This window comes from Anolis sagrei, chromosome 1 (assembly GCF_037176765.1).
Source record: "Anolis sagrei isolate rAnoSag1 chromosome 1, rAnoSag1.mat, whole genome shotgun sequence".
NCBI lineage: Eukaryota > Metazoa > Chordata > Lepidosauria > Squamata > Dactyloidae > Anolis > Anolis sagrei.
Genome location: NC_090021.1, coordinates 78,602,611 through 78,612,431, shown reverse-complemented (window position 1 = coordinate 78,612,431; position 9,821 = coordinate 78,602,611). Strand labels below are relative to the sequence as shown.

The following is a 9,821-nucleotide window of genomic DNA, read 5'->3' as shown; positions in this document are numbered from 1 at the left end:
TATAAATAAAGTTTTTTTAATTATTATTATTATTATTATTATTATATTGGTTGGTGACTGCTGGAGGAGCACTTTGGTTTTCAATGAGAGGCTGAGATTCTGGTATGTTTCTGCAAAAGTGTTTAGAGTGGCTTCTTCTGAATGTGCCAAAACTATGTTATCATCAGCATATTGGAGTTTTGTAACAGATGCTGTTGTGACCTTGGTTTTGGCTTTCAGTCTGCTGAGGTTAAATAGCTTACCATCTGTCCAATAGATAACTTCCATTCCGGTAGGAAGCTTCCCATCAAGAAGATGAAGTATCATAGCAATGAAGATGGAAAATAAGGTTGGGGCAATAATACATCCCTGTTTGACACCTCTGCTTCAGAGGAGACTATATGGAATATATACCCAAAAAGCAGATATAGCCAGTCTCTGCTTCAAAATCTCCAGAATATATATTCTACAGAATACAGAAAAGAAATCCCATCTAAACATGCAATGATATGAGCTATTGGACCAGGCATGTGCATACTAAGGCCCAAGAGCCGGATGTGGCCCCCTGGGTGCTAACCTCAGGCCTTCCTAATTTTCCCTGATCTCTTGGCAGAAGGACACCATGTCCACCACATCCTTACGCCAAAAAGATGGAGGATGGAGGAGGAAGGCATGTAGCAGTATACATTATTCCAAAAGTAAATATTCCTTAAATGACATTTTATACATTCCTTAGTTATGTATCACCCATCACCCCTGCCCTCCCCCCATTCTCCCCTGGAACAGCAATTGTAAATGATGTCATTTTCTGGAGGTTTTAAAGCAGAGGCCGGATGGCCATCTGTTGGCACTGCTTTGATTACGTTCCAACATGGCAGGGGGTTGGACTGGATGTCCTCTGGGTTCCCTTCCACCTCGAGGATTCTAGGATTGTTCCAAACGGAAGCCTGTGCTTGCTCGGCTCTCTTCTGCGGCACCTAGACTACGTGCCCTGTGTGTAGAAAACCACCCGCGGTGGAACACGCGTGTCTTGCCGGTTGCCGCACGAATGGCTTCCCCTGGGTGACTCACAACGGCTCTGCCTGTTGGAAAGTCCCGGGAGCTCAAAGTTTTGGAGGCCCGCGTGGGTGTGTGTGTGTGAGTGGAAAGGTTCCCGCAGGCGGGAGCACGAGGCTGGCGCAGGGAGGCAGAAGGGCCTACGCGCCAGCCCATGCCCACCCCAGCGCTGCCCAACCAGAGGCCGGTTGCGACCCAGACCCCTGCGCCGCCGAAGCCCCCTCTCCTCCCCTCGCTCTTCCCATTGATGTGGGCGGCACCCAGGAGCCGGTTCCTCGCGACCTTTTCGGAGGGGAGGGGAGCGCCTTTCCGCCTCTTTGCTGCGCTCCCTCCGAGGCTCACTTCCTCCTGGCGCATTCCTCCGCGCGCCGATCCCAAGCACGAGAAGGTGACCAGGGAGAGGAGAAGGTGAGGCACGAGGGTTGGGGCAGGCAGGCAGGCGGGCAGGAGGGCGGGCGGGCGGCGGGGGCGCGCCCGGGTTTGGCGTGCGCGCCTTGCCTGGCTTTGCAAAGCCTTGGCTCCTCAAGGAAAAGAGGAAGGAGAAGGGAGACCGGCGAGGAGGCGCCTCTCCAAAGGATGCCGCCCTGTTGCTCCTCCACCTCCACCTTGGAGCCAGAAAGCCGGGGCTTTGCCTGGGGTAGGAAGTGCCTTACTCTCTCCTTCTCCTCCCTCTCCAAAAGGAGACCGAAAGAGAGAGAGCGAGTGCTTCTACTACACTGTGGAATGAATGCAATTTCACACCACTTTCACTGCCCACGGCTCAATGCTATGGAATCCTGGGCTTTGTAGGTTGGCGAGGCACCAGCACTCTGGCAGAGAAGGCTAAAGACCTTGCCAAACTACAATCCCCATCATCCCAGACCGTTGAGTCGTGGAAGTTAACGTGGTGTGTGAAATGGCATTCATTCTACCGGCGTCCATGTGTCGCAAGAGGGAAGGTGAGCCACCGGAAGGAACTCCGGAACTGTTTGAGGGCTGGCAAGTGGAAACAGCTCCCCTACCTTTGCGGTGTGGAAAAGGGATTTCAGCAGGTCATGCCTGCCACAGAAGCAGGTAACAGGTAGCGCCTTGCTGCACTTCCCTCTTCTTCAGGGCCAGGAAAGCGGTGGATGGATGGATTGAATCTATATCTCTCCCCCACTCCCAAAAATGGAATTCAAGGTGGAGAAACTCCCTGCAAGTGTCACCCTCAAGGTTTTCTCTACTTTTCCTTAGTTCCAACTCATTGCAGGGGGAGGACAAATGACTTTCCCTCCCCACTATCAGCACAGCATCTTAAAATAGCAGTTTTTCATGGGCACAAGATGTGCGCACAGGACAGATGGCAGCGGGTGTGTGTATGTGCCTTCAAGTCGCCTGTCGGTTTATGACAACCCCATTAATTTCATAGGGTTTTCTTAGGTGTGGAACCCTTGGAGCGGTTGTGGCAGTTCCAGACTCTGAAACAGCGGTTCCCAACCTCTTTTTGACCAGGTACTACTTGAACAGGGACCACTTTGACCAGGCACCACTTTGACCAGGCAGTACTTGACCAGGGACCATTTTGAACAGGTACCACTTTGAGCAGGCACCACTTTGACCAGGCACTACTTGACCAGGGACTACTTTCAACAGGGACCACTTTGACCAGGCACTACTTGACAAGGCACCACTTTGACCAGGGACCATTTTGACCAGAGACCATTTTGACTAGGCACTACTTGACCAGGAATCACTTTGCTCAGTTACTATTTGACAAGGAACCACTTTGACCAGGGACCACTCTCAAATATTAGTACCAAAAGGGTTACAAATTAGTTTTTGGTCAACATTAGATTTAGTTTGGTTATTTGGGGTGATTCAGAAAATTGCAGTGGATAGACCACATCAGCTCAAGTTTCTGATACAGAACATATGCCATCCAGTCATTGCCATCTACTCACCCAAACCATATTTAATATAGAGCTAATGTGGTAGTAGTAATCTTTTGTGGATAGTCAGCCTCTCCCCTTCTGACATCCCTGTTGCTTTGGCACTATAAGAGGATTTTGCGACACCTGTTGCTCTCATTGCCATGTGGTTTCAAGGCAATGATGTAGTAATGATGAGGCTATGGACCATATTTTCATTTGTGCACCACTGGTGGTCCATAGACCACAGGTTGGGAACCACTGCTCTGAAATATAGCCTAAAGCACCTGATATTCCTTAGTGATCCAAGTACCAATCTAGGCTTTTCCTGCTTCACTTCCAAGATTAGGCGGGATCTGGTGCCTTTACAGCTTACTGTCTCTACATTTGTCATTGCCTGCTTATCTGGTTCATGTCTGGCTGATAATTCCCAAGGAGGCTGAGCTGCACAGAAGTCTGGATGGCCCAAATCTTCCAGATCGTAGGAGGGGGAGGGGAGGGTCAAGCCCCTTCTGCCCCCATTCCTAGATCTATGTCCATTCCGTAAATTAGATAAACCTCATTATTCTGCAGACCTTTAAAATTATGACAATTTACTCCTAATGATGAGAATGGACCAGGGCGAGATGTGGCATCCCTTGCCCCTCCTAGAGGCTGGTGAGGAAGTTTGTCTCAGGCAGACTCCAGGGTCACAGCTTCCCTTTATGGCTTCATGTAAAGTAATAATCTGCCTGATCTCCTTGCCCTAGCAGCAAAAAATAATGTTAGGTCGCTGCCAGGGATTCCCTTTAAGCCTAAGCCTGTTTATTGGATTCAAAGTCTGAGGGAAAACAATGGGACTTCCTCCTTCCAAACACACATGTGGATAGTGGTATGCAAGCTGGAGGTCAGGCAGGCTGTCTTGCCAGGGCAGACATTGGGCTTTTCTCATCTTGCTCTGAGCTTTTCTCTGCCCCTGCAATTGTCTCCAGGCCACTAGTTGGTCTTTCTCTATTTCCATCTCTTCCCTCCCCATTTCCTCCACTTCCAGGACTCAGTGTCACACATCCTGCCTAAGATTGTCTTTCTGAGAGATTATCTACACCGTAGAATGAATGTAGTTTGGCACCATTTTAACTGCTTTGCCACAAGGCTATGGAGTTGTTGGAGTTGTAAATTTATAAGATCGTTTGGGCTTTTCTGACAAAGAGTGGTGCCGCCTCACCAAACTACAGCCCCCATGATCCCGTGGCATTAATCCACGGCAGATAAAAAGGTGTCAAACTGCATTCATTCTCTAGTGTAGACAGACCCTGCCATGTGCATTGCTGTCCTAGCCACTCATTTCCTCCCGCCTTGTCTCTATTCTCTTTTCTCTCTCTTGTTCGGGTGCAAGGAAAAACGTGTGGTGTGTGGGAGTTCTTGACAGAACACAAAAACTGTTTTGTCACTCCTGCTAGAAGGACTGAAACAGGGGAAAGATGGATCTCTTGTGGGAAGGAACATGCAAACAAACCAGTGCAAACAGACCATGGCTTTCAGGAAGCTCCTTGCATTGTCTGCAACACAGAAGACCAAATGAGGCTGCGTGTGTCTGTACAACCACCAGGAAGGAAGTTACTCATCACTCTGCAGTTCCTTCTCTTTGCAGCAACACATTACCTTATTTGGGATACTTACAAAACACAGAATGCAATTATCAAAGTATAGCCATTCACCTTCTTTTCACATAAAGTAAATTGCGATTTGGGAAATTTTATGGAAAAACACCTGTATCTGCCAGCTTGGCAGTAGTTCCTTAATGTGTTGTTGAAGGCTTTCGTGGCCAGAATCACTGGGTTGCTGTGAGTTTTCTGGACTGTATGGCCATGTTCCAGAAGCAACCAGTATTAAAAAAACTCTAAAATCAGGTCAGTAAATCAAGAGCAACACTAGAAAAACAGAGGGATTCCAGACAATCAATCAGGGCCAGCTAACCCTTTCCAATAAAGGATTCCCCAGGCAGGAAGCAGCCAGGCTTTGAAGTTGCAAGGCTGTTGTTGTTGTTCATTCGTTCAGTCGTCTCCGACTCTTCGTGACCTCATGGACCAGCCCACGCCAGAGCTCCCTGTCGGCCGTCACCACCCCCAGCTCCTTCAAGGTCAGTCCAGTCACTTCAAGGATGCCATCCATCCATCTTGCCCTTGGTCGGCCCCTCTTCCTTTTGCCTTCCACTTTCCCCAGCATAATTGTCTTCTCTAGGCTTTCCTGTCTCCTCATGATGTGGCCAAAGTACTTCAACTTTGTCTCTAGTATCTTTCCCTCCAGTGAGCAGTCGGGCTTTATTTCCTGGAGGATGGACTGGTTGGATCTTCTCGCAGTCCAAGGCACTCTCAGAACTTTCCTCCAGCACCACAGCTCAAAAGCATCGATCTTCCTTCGCTCAGCCTTCCCTAAGGTCCAGCTCTCACATCCGTAGGTGACTACAGGGAATACCATGGCTTTGACTAGGCGGATCTTTGTTGCCAGTCTGATGTCTCTACTCTTTACTATTTTATCGAGACTGGACATTGCTCTCCTCCCAAGAAGTAAGCGTCTTCTGATTTCCTTGTTGCAAGGCTAGTGAATGCAAGCTGGACAATTGCAACATTCACACTTGCCTCAAACAGGCAAGAGGTCTTTCTCCCACCTTGGGCATTCCACAGATATATAAACTTGACTTGCCTAGTTTTCAGCAGACCTCACAACCTCTGAGGATGCCAGCCATATATGTGGATGAAATGTCAGAAGAGAATGCTTCTTGAACATTGTCATACAGCCTGGAAAACTCACAGCAGCCCAGTAGTTACTTATATGGAAAGATGCATTCAGCATCAGGGCCAACGTTCATGTGAACAGGCCTGCTTCATCTCTGATCTTTTAACTCTTGCACTCGCAATAAGAAGAGAGCGGATTTGTACACCTACCACCAGGCCCATAGCCCGAAAAGAAAACATTCGAGGGGTGGGGGTTGAAACCCTACCATGGACAACTCTAAAATCAGGAGAATAAATAAAGAGCAACACTCAAAAAGCAGGGGAATTCCAGAAAAGAATCAATCAGGCAAGCTAACACCACCCAACAAAGGATTCCTCCAGACAGCAACCAGCCAGGCTTTGAAGCTGCAAGGCCATTAAATGCTAATTAAGGTGGTGATTTCCAACTTTCACACTTGCCTCAAGCAGACAAGAGTTCTTTCTTCCACCCTGGACATTCCACATATAAATAAACCTTACTTGCCTAGTTTCCAACAGACCCTTCAACTTCTGAGGATGCCTGCTATAGATGCGGGTGAAATGTCAGGAGAGAATGTTTCTGGAACATATCCATACAGCCTGGAATACTCACAAAAACCTTGTCATAACTGTGTTGTGTGGATACACTCAACATCTCAGTGTGTGTGTGTGTGTGTGTGTGTGTGTGTGTATGGGAGATACTTGCTGGAAAGATCAATCAATTTTAACTAATTAACTAGATTATATGTGACTTTGTCTTGTATTTTAACCACACTATTGTAATCTGGTATGGTATAGGAGTGACACCAATCCTAGAGACACTACAATATCATGTGGCACCACACTTTTCTTATTGATGTGTAAAATGGATGCTTCTTTAACAACCAATTGGTGTGATGTAGACACGAAAGAGAACTAAATGGAATAAGTTATAACTTAATTCAATTAATGTATTCATTCAATTCATTTGCAGGCAACAATGAATGTTGAACATGAAATCAACCTTTTAGTGGAAGAGATTCAACGACTGGGGACCAAAAGTAAGCACTTAACAATTAACAGTTGAAAAAAAGTAGAGATCCTGTCTCATGGAAGAAAATTCAAGCCTATTGTGTGATTACAATTGTGAGTTGCCCAATTCACTTTGCTAGTACTAGTATGAATTAGCCAACAAGTACTCTGCAAACTGAGAAAACATTCAAACACACTGCTTCCAATATAGATAGAAATAGGTCTGGAACCAGTTTATTTGCAGTAAATGGTAGTTTGTGATCTAGCTGCAGAAATGTGAAGGTTTTTCTTAACCCATTCATTAAAATGAGTATTGTATATCTATAACATCATCAGGGTTGCTGGAACTCAGAGACTGATCCTAGATCTTAGGGCTTGCACTTTTTTTTCTCCAATCCTCACAGGAAGAAGGGTGAGAGTGTTACCTTACTGGCATGCATACTTGCACACACACACACTATCTCTCTCCTCATTTAAAATTGGCATTTCTTATTTGAATATCATTTTTATTTGAAAGATGTGTGCATATATATTTTGTTAATATTTACATTTGAACACTATATTCTGTGCAGCTATGGTTGATAGTAAACGTATCATGATTAATAACATCACCAGAGTCAGTTACCTAGGATATCACAAGAGGTCATCCCCTAGGTCTATAATAATAATAATAATAATAATAATAATAATAATAATAATAATAATATACATTATTTATATTCTGCTCTATCTACTTGAGGGGTCTCAGAGCAGATTACAGAATACATATATGGCAAATTTTCAATGCTGTTAGGTCTCATCTGGATCTTATGCGGCAGTGTAGCCCCAACCTCATATAATCCAGTGTAGATGGGGCCCTATACTGCCATATAAAATCCTGATTATCTGTTTTGAACTGGATTATATGAGGCTGTATCTGCACTTCCATATAATCCAGATTATCAAATCAAACAATCCATATCTGCTTTGAACTGGATTATGAGTATACATTGCTATAGAATCCCATTCAAAGCAGATAATCTGGTTTTTATATCGCAGTGTGCACCCAGCCTCATATAATCCACTCCAAAGTAGATAATATGTATTGTCTGCTTTGAAAATCTGGATTATATGGCAATGTAGATCCAGCCTTAGGTTTTGGCCTTGAAATCTCCTGATCTGGCAGACCTTTTTCTATGTCCCATGCCAGACAAAATTGTCCTTCATACTCCAAATTCCTTGTATTACAGAAATTTTAAACTTTGTTAGAACATTTGGAAATATAGGCTGGATCTACACTTCCCTATATCCAAGGATCAGGTCTCAGATTATCATTTTTGAATTGGATTATATGAGTCTACACTGCCAGGTATTCTGGGATAAGCAGATAATCTGGGAGCCCTTTAAGACAGGCCCTATATCCCAGGATGTGATCCCAGGTTTACTGTTTATCCCAGATTATCTGCCAGTGGGGACTCATATAATTCAGTTTAAAGCAGAAAACCTGGGATCAGATCCTGGGACATAAGGCCTGTCTGGAAGGGCCCTGGGATCAGATCCTGGGGTATAGGGCAGTGTAGATCCAGCCATAGTATAGGCATCTAAAGGAAAGGGACAGGCAACATTACCAAGGGAACGTGAACAACACAAATGCTGCATTAGATATCTGGGTGCCCTTCCGCACAGCCCTATATTCCAGAATATCAGGGCAGAAAATCCCACATTATCTGAGTATGGATTCAGATAATCCAGTTCCAAGCAGATATTGTGGGATTTTCTGCCTTGATATTCTGGGATATAGGGCTGTGTGGAAGGGCCCCAGGTGAGACTGATTTTCAGTGTCTCATTTAACATCACTAGAAACTTAGGGAGTGAAGCAAAATCTTAAACAGGTAAAATTCTTATCTGAGGCAACACTATCAGTTTTCTGATCCCTTCTTGGTAGATATCTGTCAATGGATAGGGCTGATCTGAATTGGACCTGACAGGTGTTGAATTTTGATATTAATGCATAATATGATTCCAGATGAATAAGTGCTGATATGCAGCATGTGTCAGTGATATTTCACATGAACTCAGTTCATAAGTTGGTTTATAACAATCAGGAACATGGAATGAAAGCAGTTAATTCAAAATTTGAAAACTGGTAACAAAAATTAATTTTTAAAAACATATTTTTAGAATGAGCTTAGCAGGAAACATGCAAAGTCTCCACTCATTTCCAAATGCCTATTGGAACCAAAATATTAGTTTGTGACTGTTGAAATCCTTTCTTTTGCCTAGATCCTGATGGGATGTTGAGTGTGAAGTTTGGAGTACTCTTTGCTGATGAAAAGTGTGCCAACCTTTTTGAAGCTTTAGTGGGGACTCTGAAAGCTGCAAAACGGAGGAAGATCGTTAGTTATCCTGGAGAACTCCTTTTGCAAGGAGTTCATGACAATGTTGATATATTGTTATTGCAGAATTAATTCATGTAGAATCTCCTTAGCTCCATAACATTATTGTTCCCCCCGGCCAGCTCAAAGACTATACAAAGTTCTATCAGACCAATGCATGTTTGCATGAAGGTGTATTTTCCTATCTTTCTAACAAAAATGAAATGGTTTTCTTTGGGAAATCTTTTAAGAATTATTTTGTGAATTGCTCACAATAAAATGATATAACAACCTTATTTTGGTCTCAGGAAATGCATTTTAAACCAGTCTGACTTGTTGCTAATGATGAAAAATACGAGTTTCCTTATACTTTTTGTTATGCTTGCAGTTTCTCAAAATCAGATGACTGCATTTATTGCTGTAAGCATGAGTGCGTCTTTTTCTTGCTTTTATTTCTCTTCTAGTAACAATCGCTCCAGGCAAAATGAAGACATAAAACAGAACAAAGGAAAGAGTGTATCTTGAAACTTGATATTTAATAGAAACCTCACATGTGAAGCTTCAAAAACGCACAACGGTTTGATACATTTAATCTCTTTTTGCATGGCAACACTTCAGAGAAGTTGTGGTAGGGTACAAAGATCTAAGGTTTCTCAAGAGTGTGGCCAGGAGAACAAAATTAGCACCAAATCTCTTTCATTTTGCATGACTGAAGCATTGGGACGATTGTCCTTCTAAGGCTGTATCTGCACTGTAGAATTAATGCAATTTTCCTGCTTCTTGACGGAGTTGGACTGGAT

The 9,821-nt window shown here is 44.2% G+C and overlaps 1 protein-coding gene across 4 annotated transcripts; it reads left to right on the top strand.

The window, feature by feature from the left end:
* The first annotated feature begins 1,002 nt into the window (after window positions 1-1,002).
* On the top strand, window positions 1,003-9,317 carry ABRACL (ABRA C-terminal like). Of its 4 annotated transcripts, none has more exons than XM_060753465.2 (4): window positions 1,356-1,443; window positions 2,426-2,508; window positions 6,630-6,696; window positions 8,930-9,317. In XM_060753465.2, the coding sequence occupies exons 3-4, from the start codon at window positions 6,636-6,638 to the stop codon at window positions 9,112-9,114; spliced, it is 246 nt and encodes an 81-aa protein (XP_060609448.2). In that variant the 5' UTR covers window positions 1,356-1,443; window positions 2,426-2,508; window positions 6,630-6,635; the 3' UTR covers window positions 9,115-9,317. The 4 variants fall into 4 exon arrangements, with proteins under 4 accessions (XP_060609446.2, XP_060609448.2, XP_060609449.2 ...); XM_060753466.2 differs by having other exon boundaries at window positions 1,359-1,443; window positions 2,437-2,508; XM_060753463.2 differs by lacking the exon at window positions 2,426-2,508 and having other exon boundaries at window positions 1,003-1,443.
* The last annotated feature ends 504 nt before the right edge of the window (window positions 9,318-9,821 follow it).